The 15255-nt window shown below is 33.7% G+C and overlaps 1 protein-coding gene across 6 annotated transcripts in view; it reads right to left on the bottom strand.

Moving 5' to 3' along the window:
• The window catches only part of PTPRK (protein tyrosine phosphatase receptor type K), a 604460-nt gene that overhangs the window by 19230 nt on the left and 569975 nt on the right, over positions 1 to 15255 (bottom strand). For 2 of the 6 annotated variants that reach the window (XM_037844170.1, XM_037844169.1), the window contains exons 16-22: positions 9190 to 9374; positions 7332 to 7419; positions 6034 to 6110; positions 5821 to 5838; positions 3230 to 3266; positions 1771 to 1868; positions 1214 to 1330 (exon numbers count right to left, since the gene is read on the bottom strand). In XM_037844170.1, the coding sequence (XP_037700098.1) occupies positions 1214 to 1330; positions 1771 to 1868; positions 3230 to 3266; positions 5821 to 5838; positions 6034 to 6110; positions 7332 to 7419; positions 9190 to 9374 (620 nt within the window). The other 4 variants (XM_037844171.1, XM_037844173.1, XM_037844175.1 and 1 more) reach the window with 3 other exon arrangements.

Raw genomic sequence — 15255 nt, 5'->3', positions numbered from 1 at the left:
TATAGTTATAATTTTCCAGGACTATAAATGAAGTCTTTGTATTTTGAGTAGATCCTTAGATAAGACTCATAGAAGGTAAACTTCTTAGTCAAAGGGCATCAATATTTTAAAGCCCTGGGGACACTCTGCATTATTGATTTATAGAGGGTTAATAGCAATTTAACTATAATCAGCACTATATGAAGCTGTGTCTCACCATACCCTTATACACAATGAGGATTATTATTTTTTCTGACTTGAAATTACCAAATGGTATATGAATACATGAGGTTAAACAATTTTAATAGGCATGTTAATAACTGTATTTTCTTGGGGATTCTAATGTTTTTCTATCTATTTGTATTAACACTGTGGATTAAGGATATAAAAATCACAGGTTTCTTTTTTGTATGTGTACCTTTTACTATATTCATACAATTAATTTTCCTTTTTTGTGTTGTCAAGTCTATTAAACTTCACCCCAGCATTTTATCTCATTGCTTCTTTGTCCCACTTCCTTCTACTCACACCACCCACCCTGAATTCATGTTTCCTTGACTTGACTTGAGTGATCCCGTTAAAAATAAGTTAAATCATGTTACCTCTGTGCTCAAATCCCCCCAGAAGTGCCCATCTCACTTTTAGTACAAACTAGAATCCTCAATGGCTCCACTTACCTGGTCCCAAGATCTCTGACTTTGTCTCAAATTTCTTCCCACTCCAGTTTCTCCTCTTCCTGCACCTTAGCCTCCTTGCTCTTGAGATGACAGGCACACTGAAATGACCCTTCACTCTGCTGGAAGCATTTTTCCCTTGGGCATCACCCATGCTTCACTCTCTCAATTCCTTTAGGTACTTCCTCAATAAGTCCCTTCCTAATGATCCCTTTAAAATTATAAACCATTCTTTCCTCTCCCCCAATTTTTCCTACTTCCATCTTACACCTTATTTTTCTCCATAGAACTTAAAATGTAGCATAGATTTGCTTATTTATTTATTCTATTGCCTTCTTCCCACTATGGGTTATAAGCGCCATCAGAGCAAGGATTTTATATGTGTCTCAAAGCCTAGAAATGTGCATGGCACATGGCAAGTTCTCAAATAAATATTTTTGGAATAAATGAATGAATGAAAAAATGGATTTTATAGCATCATCAAACAAAGCTTGACAGGGATTTTAAAGAGAAAAAACAATTTCATCCTATAGATTTTTATAGAATTTTTGGCTACTTACCCTTTCCAGGGTGAATGTCCTAACTACATATTCAGCAAGTGGTTCCATGTCTACACAAGTTACTTTGAAGTCACCATAAACTTCAGTATCATCAGGCCAATACTTATAGCATTTAACCTAAATGAAAAAAGCAACATGTCGGTGGACCTGAATAGCTAACACACATCAAGCAAGGTGATTTAATTTCAGTGATAAAGATTCAAATGAGTTACAATACAAAAGTTGAATTTTAAAATGTACAAATGAGATAAAAGAATATATTACCCGATAATAAAAAAACTGTCTAATCTCATAAAAAATCTACATGCATTATAATGCAATTAGATTTCAGTATAAAATCAAAATTTAGTTTATTATTAAATGAGAAATCAATTTCTCAGCTAATGAAGGTCTACTTAGGAACAATGGTTTGAAATGTTGTACCTGTCAATTATTTTTACTTTTACTTTTATTTTATAATTGAATAATATTCTATTTTAAGTGTGATATGTTTGGCTACTCAACATAATATCATATTTTGTAAAAAAAAAATTAAGAAAAACTTTCTTTTTCCTTACCCGGCCAACCTCAACTAAATTTGTAACCATTACAATGCAGGCAGACTGTTCTTGCCAGATCATTCTCCAGAAATCATATACTGTTTCGTGAACTGGGCCTATGAAGAAATTAATTTGAATATTATGTTATCAGAGCACTTTTGTAGTTAGAAAAAAAATTATATAAAATAAAAAGCAAAGTAAACTCAATAAACCAAAAAGGAGAGCTAGAATTCTAATACAAAATGTCACTGCAAGTACTTATACTCAGTTCATACCTTAATTCACATTATAGGCAAAAAATATAGCCATATACAAGTATTTTCTTTTTCCCAATTTGCCTTCTCTCCTTCTCAGTTCAGAAGCAGATATCATTGTTTCTAGGGAATTTATATTTGTTATTAAGTCATTTTAATCCATCTTCAAATACATATGAAAAATGGGAACTCTTATTTCACCATCAACCAAATGTTATTTGGCAAATATTACCAATTAAATACATGTACATTGCATGTTTATGGGTTAATAAAGAGGTATCCTTATGGATAAGGACACATCCGAATCTTATCATCTCCAAACTGCAAAAGCATGTACTCTACTCAGTACTGTAAAACTAGAATATTTTCATCATGTTTGGCCTGTCTAACATTAAAGAGTGTACAGGTAAACTCAGTTACTCCAAACATATGTGAAAACACTTAGAATATAAACTCTGCCAAAAAGGTAAACATAGCTTATGTTTTAATTTCTTCTATAAGTAGGGGTGCATCACTTGAGATGGCCAGTGGTCAATTTGGAGAGCCAATTAAAGGTGTTAGGATTCCTTTATTCCGCAATATGCCACTATGATAAGATATCCCTATTTCTTCTTATTTTCCATGAAGAATGATCTTGAGTAAGATCCCTCTAGCCCTTGGTTTTGTCTCAGTTTTGACTTGTCAAAAAACTGGTGGAAGACAATAAAACATCTTATTATAAAAACATTGATCTTGGGTAGTATTGCATTCTGGGCTGACAAACTATGCTTCAAGGAGACAGGAGCTTTATACCAGATGAGATCTCTCTTCCCTTTCATCATAAATAAGTTATTTCTCTGCCCTGAACTACTGACTACTGCTCTGAAACATCAGGATACCAAGAAACAAATCACAAAAACTAACAGCAGCTTCTTGTTTACTTTTGTTTTCATTTTATTTATTTTTTTGTTCTTGCTTTCATTCTCTCACCTTTTTCTTTTTGCTTTCTTGTTATTTTCAAAACCTTATTTTATCTTTTATTTTTCATTTTAAAAAATCAAGCTTTAATTTGTGCGTTTTATAAAGAAAAAAATTTGCAGCATACAAGTGAATACAGAACAGAGTTATACAAACAGTTGATCTTTTTGCCAATTAATTCAGATATGCATACAAAAACCATCCATATGGATCCTTTGAATAAGTAAATGGGTTTGTTCTGTAACATTTAAAAAGGTGGAGTTTACCTTGGGTTGCAATATAGTGGCTTGGTCTCTGGTAGCCCTAAAATAGGAAAACAAATCAGTTATTGTATTAGCTCAGCATCAGAAGTAAATGAATGAAGGCATAAAAAGTTGAAGACAACCACCTGTTAAGATTAAATAGTAAAAAGTCCAGAAATGAATAGTGAACACTTATAGTTCACTTCTCAAACTTAGGTTATCTGAAAGGTAAGCATAAAACAAAAATTAAATATTTTATAAGGCTCTGATTAGGATATGTATTGAATAAATGAGTTTTGTTTGCTATGCAATTGCCTCACAGAATTTGTTTGGTTTCACTAAAATGTTTATGCCTTCATGTTAATCTTTAGTCATTCATTCCTGGTAAAATGGTATCAAAAAATATTCTCATTTTATCATCCAAAAGTACAACACACTGCATTACAAAAGGACAATGACATATTAGAACCATAAAAAAAGGACAAAACATTCCAATGTTAGAGCTGGACAATGCATGTGTGCATCAAATCAAAGACCTGCTGAGATTTTTTAGAGAATATTGTCATTGCATAATATGTTCAGGAATCTGCCAAAACTAATTCATGTGTGCTGATAATGCTAATTTACACACACATCATTATAGATACACACATATATAGGGAAAGAAGAGTTTAAGAAAATGCATCTTGTCCTGAACAAAGAGTTTAGTACATTTTAAAAAGTGTATCAAGAGCTCTGTATGGTTAAATATTTAATATCTTTTTCAAAAAAAGAAATTGCTCTGGTAAGGAATAATTTGTTTGTTGTTCTCAATTGGTTTGAATTCCAACAGATCATGAATTGCAAAACTGTTGATGGTATGGGAGGGTTAAATTCTGAATTTCTTGTGCATTCACCAAAGGGCTTTAGTAAAAGGCTGTGGTACAACTTGTCTACATTTTGGAGAGGCCAACTCAATGCACATATAAATGCATGTGAACTGAGGTCTCCAACTTAAAATTAGAGAGACCTGGGTATAACACTGCTGCAAAATTTGGAAGATTTCTATTTCTTAATATACTAATATAGCACAATGTTTTATGGAAATTATTATTATTCTAAACTTTGTAAACATTTCATTTACTGTTTTCATGACAAATTTACCACCTGCAGAGGAAGTCTTTTAAATATAATAAACTAATGGGAGAGGGAAAGTTATGAAAATACACTGGGGTATTAACAAAAATATTAGATAACAATACAATATCATTTACAACACAGTCCCACCTTATGAACTGTAAAGCACGTTATAACAAGGCTCCCCAGTGTATACACCTTGGCAGGAAACCAAGGTCAAACTAAACAGGGAAGAGCAATTACAAATATTTTACAGAACTGTTGATATTTTTTTCTTGTAGAGTAGACCATTAGCTTCATTTTCCAGGATGAGAGTCTGATTAATATAATATTGAATGAGATTAATATTATGATCAGAAATTTAACCATGATGCTCATGTACTGTACTTACTAAAATCCATTAATTCAAATATATAAAAAATTACAAATCACATATCTGTAAAATATGAACTTAATAAATCTTATAAAATTATTTCCTATTTATGGAACTTAGAACAGGTTGGGTATTTAGTTTCACTATCTTTTATATCAAATATATGCATAATTGTAATTCTTGATACTTAATTGTTCTACCTTTTGCTTTACAACTAATGCATAGTTTGAGTCCAATAATTTCAAAAGACCTAGATTTTAATTATAAAGAAAATATAGCTAAAATCTAATGAATGCTTACTATGTGCTAGAAATTGTGCTAAATGTGTAGCATGCATTATTCCACTTATTCTCACAGTGAAGTGATGAGGTTAGTACTATTTTCATCATCCTCACTGTATAAATGAGGAAGCTGAGGCACAGAAGTGAAATAATATTCCTGAGATCTCCAGTATGATTTGTTATCAGGTAGTATGACCAAAGAGTCTGTCCTATCAACTAATATACTGCCTCCTTAACAATATTTATCTTTTGTTTGTTAATTATTTTTCCATTAATGAAGAATTTGCATGTATATATGTTTGCACCAAAATTTAGCAGATCAAAACTATTTGATTTGTAATTCGATATATATGTGTGATATGTGTAATTTACAAATATAATTTAGTAATTATTTTGCTTGAATAATATTATTATTTCACAGGCCAATGTCACTCACCATAAAATAGTCTCCCTACCCATTTTTAACATAAGTCAAATGTAAAAAACAAAATTTCAGAAACACTAAAACACATCCTACTATCCAGCTTCTCACATATTGTTTAGGGGAGGGTAAGAATAAAAGCCAAAAAACAGAATTCATCAACAAATAAAATTTGAGTACATAATAAATTGTCAAAAGCTAAAAATGGCCCTGTTTTTCTAAACATAAAAAAGGGAAGGAGGTAAAAGAGATCTCTACACATGTAAAGGAGTTACAAAAAATGAACATAGATATACCGTATGAGGCTAATTAGGGTGAAGCATGCAGAGATAACTACTAGTAAGCATTAGTAAAAACTGTGATTAAGAGTAGTTATATTAAATATTTATAATAGGGTCTGTTATTTACATACAATGGTACTTACATCCCTGTACAGCCAAATCTACAGCCCAAACCAAAGTCAGATGTGAAAGAAAGCACAACAATGTCAGTAAGTACTAGGACTAAACAAGGAAAAGTGTACAGTTTGTTTTCTTTATTTTAAAAAGCTAATAATCACTTTGTAGATAATAACATGCAAAAAGATTCACATATATAAGTCAGAAAAGTGGGATAACTGAACTATAAAAATACTTACATCTATATAGTTGGCATTAATGTAATCTGAAGAAGGATCATCCTCGACAGGTTGCAAAATTACTCTGGAGTGATCATCTAAAAATTTTAAATAATAAAATATAAGCTGCTAAATTTCCACCCTGTTCTGAGACAATGTTATGGTTTACGCTGGTAATGATTTAAAATAATTCAATGGTTGCTAACAGCTTATCCATAATGTACTCATAAAAATTTCCTTAAACATCAGCCATTTGAAGAAATATGAAAACTAATAAAGTTTTCTACTTATCATAATTGTAATGCTCTGTGAGTAAAGCATCAATGATTTACATCTTCATTGTAAGAAAGCTTTCTTTTAGGGGACACATTAATGTCTGATGACTCATTATTTGAGTCACGGACTTGCCTAAAGAACCGAACTTCCCTTATCCCTAATTTTAATTCTCAGGCATGATTTGAAATCGGTGGGAACCTTTGCCTCTGCACTTTATAGCAAACGAGCCACAGAACTAGAGAGTGAATTTTGAATCCCTGCTCTTGACTTCTTATTCTTTGACAGTCAAAGTTAAATTTCAATTTATTCATGAGATATTTCAAAATAATTTAAATTGAGCATAGAGTCCCGGAAGTCCATCAGCAGCTATCTAAATGTTAAACTGCCACCTTCCTTACTGCTTCTTTTGTATCATATCATAATCACTTTCTTTACCCATGTTTATATTGTGGAGACTTAATCAGAAAGAAGTCCCTAATACTAATTACCAAAGAGCAACTGGGGTTCAGACACTGGCTCCAAAGGAATGCATAAACAAATAACACTGCCAGGTTGGGTAAGTTTGGTGGAAGTCATATAGCAACTGAGAACTTAGAAAAGATCTTTCTCCTCCATTACCCTGATATTATCAGCTGTTTAAACACCCCCATGCATTAATCTATGAATATGAAATCAAACAGTGCATCATCTTCACAGAATAAAGAGACTGTCAATTTAATTCATAATGACAATGACAATTTCAGGGTCACTGCCCATGGCCAATGCTGTTTTAATATTAAATAGATGACTCTAAAAGTGGATGTGCAAACCTCTGGGAGTATCTTAAAGTTTAAGATTTAAACCATTATATACCCAATGAAACTGTGAAAAACTATACATTTTCCGCAAAATGTTTTCATTTGGTCGTATATTAGAAAACACAATTGCCAAGGTGTTTTACATAAATTTATATCACAAGCATATCCACAAGGAGGACGTGCAACTCAGTAATCATCTTCATACACATGATATTTACATTCACTGAGAATTGTATGGGAACTTACATGCTATAATGTTTCCATATCGGTTTTTTGCTCTATTTTGATCTTTCTTAGCTACGTCCCAAGATGCTGACTGTCCTTCAAAGAAACTCTGAAAAAAAAAAAAAATTGCAAGCACATTGAATTTCATTCCATTTTCTGAACTGCACTTAACATTCTAAAGACCAAAATAGTAAAAGCCACTTTCTCAGGAAGAACGGAGTCCTACAGTAGTAAACAAGTTTCATTCTCAGACCTCAAAACTTGTTTGTTGGATTCATACTTATTCATCTTGGGTTGGACTGAATTCAAATTCAGGACAAGAAAGAACTTTAGAGAAATAAGGACCTGGAAAGTATTTCAAATTAAAGATGGCTATAATAACTTGGTGCGAAGGAAATAGAAAAAGCATCATTCATTTCCAGATGTAATGAAAAATAATATATAGAAAACTTTCAAGCTACTTTTAAGTGAGATTCTTTTAATGTGCTTCCTTTATAGCATTCAAAACAGGAGAAAGAAAACCTGCTTTCCACATAATTATTCATTACATTGTGTACAATACATCACGTTTCAGTTTCTTTGAAGATCATGAAAAGGACTGTCTCTACAACAAGGGACCATAGGAAAATTAAAGAGTCACAATCTCTAAGAATCTTAAAACAGATTAATTTGTTTACTGGTTTAATTACCATATGCAGTAATTGAAAATACAGGTAATAGGTTGATTTTTTGCAGAAAATCTTAAACTTTGCTCAACACAGGAAATGGGGTTTTCAAAGAGCCAACACCCTTTGAAGGGAGGTACACAGGAATACAAATGAAATGAACCAAAAGAACCAGCTCTGGCAGAATATTCTGATTCTTTATACTTAATTTGCTACCAAAGCACTGAGTTTCTGGCATATCTCTAAAACTAACTTTCAAATTTCAAATACAATTTAAGTCACCCCCAAATCAAGGTAAACAAGTAACCTGTAAATAAAGTAGGATGTGTGTGTGTGACTGTGAAAAGATTCTTCATGAAGTTAGATATAATTTAGTATTCTTTCAAAGCAAAGTAGCATTTGGATTTTTTTACTTTGAGAGAGAGAGAGAGAGAGAGAGAGAGAGAGAGAGAGTGTGTGTGTGTGTGCATGCGTGTGTGTGTGTGTGTTTGGTGGTGGTTCTGGATGTCCCAGAATGACATTTCTCAGTAAATGAAGGATGGCAAAGAAACCATTTATTTACTTTTTTGCTATATTTTGTTAATCAGGATGTGCAGTTTAAATCACTTCCTTTGTAATTTAAATCCTGGTATTGGTTTGAAAAGGAAGGGCAAATAAGATTGGAAGAAGGATTTCCCACATCCATCTTTTGGCATCTTAATGTTGTTTCCTGGATTTGCAGTGCTCTATTTTCCTTCCCAGACACTCAACCAATAATCCACAAAACTAACCTAGGGAGGGCAAGTAGCATATTTATAGTGCAAAGCTTGATCTGATTTCTCAATAAGGGGGTCCACAAACAAAGGTGCATTGAAGTATCTGCTCTGATGTCATTCAAATGATAGAACCTGCAATGTTACAATGGGGCTCAAGGTGTTTATCTCATTAAGGATTTTTGAGTGGAGAAATACAAAATCTAACAAATGGTTTTAAATAACATAGTAAAATAAATTACAGAATCAAACATTTTAAGACTCTTACAATGAACTTAGACCCAGATATACCCACGGGATGTACCAGCCCCAGCTGACACTTGAATATATACTTATAAACCTGGGATTAGAAAACCTAAGGAGCATTTCACTCCTTGCTAAGGTATAGAGAGAACAAGAATGTTAAATTCCAATGAACATCTTGGTTAAAAGTCAAATTTAATACAGTGCTGAAGCCTTCACCTCATATTCCTCTTTGAACCCATAGCTGTCTGATGTCTTCATGAGGTTAATGTGCTGTAGCAGGTCAGCCACTCTGATGGCTGGGTGCAGCTGCCCCGTCTGGTAAGGGGATTCCGTCCCCTCGCACAGGTAGCGAGGGACATCCAGAAGGCGGCTGGACTCTGCTGTAGCACTGTGGTTCTCATCTGGCATTTTTCAGATTCCAGAAGATTAAAAAGAAAACAAAGTTATCTTGTTTAGTACATTTCTATGCAAAGAAGATTTTAAGCCCTTAAGATCTCTGACAATAGGAGGAAGGGAATAATCTACCAGACAATGTAGGACCTTTTACTTCAGCTCTAGGTTTGAGGTCACAGTACTGTTAAGTGTACATTAGCAAGACATCGATGCTGTGAGATGCAGGGAGACATCTGACCCACTTTGAAAAGGTGCAAGTGGGAGCTTTTTCTGAGTTCTTACTTTTTCTTGCCTCTGCAGAATGGGAGCAGGGAACCAAGTTGTTGGAGAAGCGTTTTCATGGTCGATGAAACTGAACAAACCCCTTCCCACCAGGACCCCATCCTCCCTCCCGGTCTCGGCACCCCAGCCCCATAGGGCTGCTTCAGTTGCCGCTGCAGCCCCAGGGCCATGCCCACCACCCGGGCTTCCTTCCACCACACACTCCAGCCTGGGAAGCACGGGCATTCTGCAGGGTCACCCCCTGGCCCCAACAAGTGCATTTATACTCACACTCTACCCAGTTGGCTTAAGATTATCAGTGTTGTTTGTATTGTTAATATACATTTGTGCTCTTCCAGCCACTGTGTATGAGCGAACAGGGTATGTCTCTAGGGCAAAACCCACGGACACGCCTCTGCAGTTCTTCCCCAGCCCATCCCAGGCTGGCTTTCAAAGGTCCTGCTTCATGTTCCCACAGACTGCTGCTCTCACATGTACCATCTCACTCGCCCTCTATTTCAATCATTTGTTTACTTGTCTATTTTCTGCACTAAACTCTAACCTCTTGCAGTGTAGAGATCCAGTGCCTGATGCATAGCAGCCACAATAAATATTTCAATGAATGAGTTATTTAAAAATCAACTGAATCCCTCACCACCCACATTTAAATGTAGGCCCCATCCCAACTGCATTCTTATAGCTTAAAGTGGAAAGAAACTTTTAAGCCCCTCTCTGTCATAAGAAGGAAGAAAAGAACAAGAACATTTTACCTATGAAGAATAAATATTATTTTAATGATGACAGTACTAATGATTACAATGAGAAGCATGCTTATTATTTATCACATTTTAAACTTACCACTTTAAAAAAAAGCAAATTTTTATGGGCTGTTACTTTGAAAAGCGTTAAACCGCTATATTCATTAACAGAAGAAAAGTACACTCTTAGGGGAACTTCTGTTTTTAATGATAATGCATACTGTAGAGAATGATATTTTAATTAACAGTTAAACATATTTCAAGTGCTGGTACATTTGCCTGTTCTATTACCAACTCTACAAATAGGATATGGCAAAAAATGAATTGTTGTCCCCATGATAAACATTTTTTCTTCCTGGAGAAGGGAAAAAACAAAAACAAAAACAAAAACCCCACAATCAGATTCGTGTGCTTCTTGAATTTATCTTGATTGCATTTATTTTTACTCCCTCTTATTAGACTAAATGTATACTTTTGCATTCACTTCCCCAAATCCCACATTGAATCAAAAAGCCCCTGGTGGATTCTCTTGCGACATTAGCACCCAACTGAATAAAAACCCTACGCTCACATTCTGCCCGCCCCCCCCACAAGCAGACATTTTGCTAACAAAACATGATTCAGAAGTTGCCTTTTTTTCCAGTGAGGTCACAATAGATTGATTTACCTTTGCTAAAATATTACAATCAATAGGCTGACATAAAGAACAGATTCATCACCCCCTAAAATTAAACTCAGAAGCCACTGATTTGGGCACTATCACAAAATATACAGCTTGGGATGAGAAGTAAAGAGAACAGATAACTTCAATGAGGCAAAATGAGATCATCCAAGCTGGAATAATTAGCCAGGGCTCTCTGGACCAGCTCCAGAACTCACACTGTGTCTGATGGAGCAGCAGAACATTTACAGCTGTAAAAGGCTCAGTGAGAAACACAGATATCACCTATTTTTCAAATCTTACACATGGTTGTGTCCTAATATGAAATAGACAGTGTCTTCAGGTTTGTATTAAGCTTTAATACAGTAGCTCATGAGCAGTAAAGTCTTCAAACGAATCACATATGAATTATTAACCTCAATACATTTCCACCTCATTAAACTGCCTAATAATGAGACTAATGGTGAGCATACATGTACTAATCATTATCCTTATTACACATTTAAGAATCATCATTTCAAATATGTCCTTGATTGAAAGGTTTTCTAGAGTTCTTTGCAATACACTTACCAGTTATAGGGACTTTAACCCAATGAAGCAGTAAAACACAAAAGAAACAAATACATGAATTAATACGCGAAATTTCTAAGCCCCTCTTAAAACGGTGAGATTTTAATATTAAGCAATATTTGAAGTGACTTCAAAAGCTGCTTTATAAACAGAAAATCAATTGGATGCAAAATAACTATAAACACCATGATCCCAAGAATGAAAAATGCAACAAATCATTTCTACATGAATATGATTACTGACAGATTTAGCTTTTAAAGAATGTCAATTAAAAAAAAAAAACAAAACCACTTTGACTTTCAAAATGAAACAAAATACATATGATTGTATATGCAAACAGATCTTACAACTCTATTGCATTAAGTCTAGACTTCCTTAAACATAAATATCCTTTTGACAGGGAAAATTATTACAATTATCTTTTAAACTTTATAGTTTGTAAAAGCCTTTCATCTACATTATCCTATTTTCTCTTTATAAAAACTCTGTTTTACAGATGAGGAAACAAAAAACTAAGGTTTTTTTTAAGAGTTTATATTGTTGGTTCAGAGGAAGACTGAGACTTAGACCCAATTCTACATGCTTTTTTCCCATAGATTATTACTGGAAAGAAAATTTTACATTTGGGCAACTATTTCTTCCCAATGAGTTTCTTATTTTAATTGAACTGTACTCTGCAGGCATTCATTTGATCCTGCCAGAATTGTACAGTGCTTTTCACGGTCATTAGGTGCCTCCCAAGGACCACATTGCTTGCTCTTCCCTACATGATGAGACAACCTTTTGGGACAACCCTCAGTTCACTTCTCTGTGATTATTTTTGGGGACATTAAAGGGAGAATGCAGCCAGAGATAGAGAACATCAACATTCAGATTCTTTTAAAATACATATTTCTTATATCAATTATAACATTTGAATTTAAAGAATTATTTTAGTGACTAAAGAGGTGTACTTTACCTAACTGAATTAGCTGTATTGTTCAGATTTGTATTTTAACTCCTCTTACTCCTAAGTGGTAAACTGGTAGAGAGACTTTATCTCCATTCAAGCAAAGCTCTTCTAAGCAGTACATATATTGTACTGGATATGCTTGTTTGTTCACTTTCGGTATTTAATTCAATTTAATTTTCATGTTTCTGGGTGGATTTAGAAATTTTTAAAATGTAATGAATATTGAATATATGAATAAAAATACATGGATAAAATGTAAACAGAAGTTCTATGTCCATAAGAAATAAATATAAGTAACAAACATGAGAATTGGGAATTTTAAAGTTACATTTGTCTGGCAATTCTCATATTTCTTGGTTTAAAACCTTAAATATTAGAAGCACTGTGGTAAAACACATGGAACTTGTGCTCATATAAGCAAGCTGGTCATGAATCACTGGTGTGTCATTAATTAAGAAATGGGGTATACACTGAAATGGAGTGTACATTGAAATGAAACCCACTGTGTTCTTAAATGTATAATTATATTAATAAATCAACCTAAGTTTATATCTGAAAAGACCTTAATCATCAACGGCAGAATTAGTTGTGTTTAATATTATATAATGGGACACCAGTGGCTTGTTTGAAATTTCTTGAAATAAAATTCTGCTCATTATGTAAGCTTCATATAGAGTGCAAAATCCCATATCAAGGCTCTACCAACTTTACCTGTATTTATAAATTCTTAATAAAGACAAAAAATAAAACAAATGCACACATTCCTAATCTTTGCTTATAAATGTATCTTTTAGTTGCTAAGATTTAGGAAGATTTAGACAATCCCTTTCTGTCAAGTAGATTTTCTACACATAAACTAATTATTCAGGTGGTGATTGGCCCCTGAGGCTGACATATGTGGGTTCATTCTATTAGCTTGAAGATATAAACATCAGCCATTTATTAAACATGAACATATGTTAAGGGCAATCGTACCTTTGTTCCCAATCTATCAGAACTAAGATTTTTAAAATATGTTGCTTTAAGCAGCATACCTTCTCTAATTTGAAATCTACCTGAGCTGATACGGTTGGCTGCTGATAAGGGCCTGTCTATTTTCAAAACCAACTGCTTCCTGCACTGTAAATAATACTGTGTGGATAAAACTATAACCCATGCAAGGGGGTGTGATCCATGCAAGAAAAGATGATAAAGAATTAGGGCCTCACCTAACACAGCAGTCGGCACAAGTGGATCATTGGGCACTGTGGGAAAACAAAGCTCATGAAGGAATATACTGCCCTAAAGTTGTGTTTTAAACTCTTCTTTTTCTTTAAAATAAATTGGCACGTTGTTAAGAAACATAATTATTAAACATTCTTTGATTACTGCAATCTGCAAGGTTAAAATTCTTCCTTGTAGCGTGGGTTACCTCAAAACACAGGTAAAGGCATATGTATAATTAGAATTCTGTACACTGTTCAATTCCAAAAGCCAGGAAGATTCAACTTGCCATTAAAAAGACAATAAAATAAGAAGAAAAAGTTATTCACTTAAGTATAGGAAAGAGATTTAATATTTTCTTCAAGTTCATTAGTGGATATTTATAGCTGTTGAATCAAACTTCCTAAGAGACTAGATAGAAAAGTTTGGGGAAGGAAATGCTTTCATACTCCTCATTGATTACATAGTAAATCAAATGGTTAGAGAGATGGCATATCTATATTTTCAGCAAAGCTTACTTTCAACAACAATAGTATCTTACGTTCTCCTCTATCATTTACCTTATAGTGAAATAAAAATAATATAGATCAGAAAGGCTCTAGCATGATTTAAATTAAATTCTGAAATGATTCACATAACATTTCTAAATACTAATTTGGTATAGATATGTACCTGGGAAAATGATGGATTGCAATTAGAGCCAATAATAACCAAAAAATTTTCACCAAGCTGAACATCTCAGGAAAAACTTCCCTGTCTGAAAAACCTGCAAATACTTTATGTTCTCAACCTTTCCATGACATATGTTTATAAGCTATATAAAAATAATACTTCTATTGTGTATTTCTTTTCTCATACACATGTTTTTCAAACTGGATTAAGAAATATATGGGATCTGTGGCAGAATGCCTCTGCGTCTACAAGGCCATGGGATAAACATGACTCATCTTACTTAAGGATTTAAAGAAACAAAATCAGGTAATTTAACTTGTAAGTAACTTGAACACAGGCATTATAGAACAGAATATAAAATTCATAGAAATTTTGAAGACGGAACAGTAATATTGATTGTAGTGCAAATCATCCAAGTTGTCTGCCATTAGACAGTACTTCAGTGAGACTATTTTAAAAGCTCTGCCTTCGTATATCAACATTAGAAATTCTTTAATATGGATGGATAGATAGATGGAGGGAGAGATGGGGGATGAAGACAGGGTGGGGGGGAAGGATGGATGGAGGGATGTTAGCATCACCTTCCAATCCCCCAATTCAAGTATACCTTTGTACTATATACCTGATACTTAAGAGCATGTAGACTACTCTTTCCCCTAGAAAACGTTTTATTATTGAATTCTCCAGGACTCTATAGTATAATATTTCAGTGGAATACTTTTACCCATGCCCAGAAAGAACTGCTACATTTTCTCTTATCTCAAAAGGAACATTATCTTCCACAAATTTCAGCAAGAAATATTTTTGTTTAG

This window comes from Choloepus didactylus, chromosome 7 (assembly GCF_015220235.1).
Source record: "Choloepus didactylus isolate mChoDid1 chromosome 7, mChoDid1.pri, whole genome shotgun sequence".
NCBI classification, from domain to species: Eukaryota; Metazoa; Chordata; class Mammalia; order Pilosa; family Megalonychidae; genus Choloepus; species Choloepus didactylus.
The sequence above is the reverse complement of the archived record's forward strand: the minus strand, read 5'-3'. Positions and strand labels throughout refer to the sequence as shown.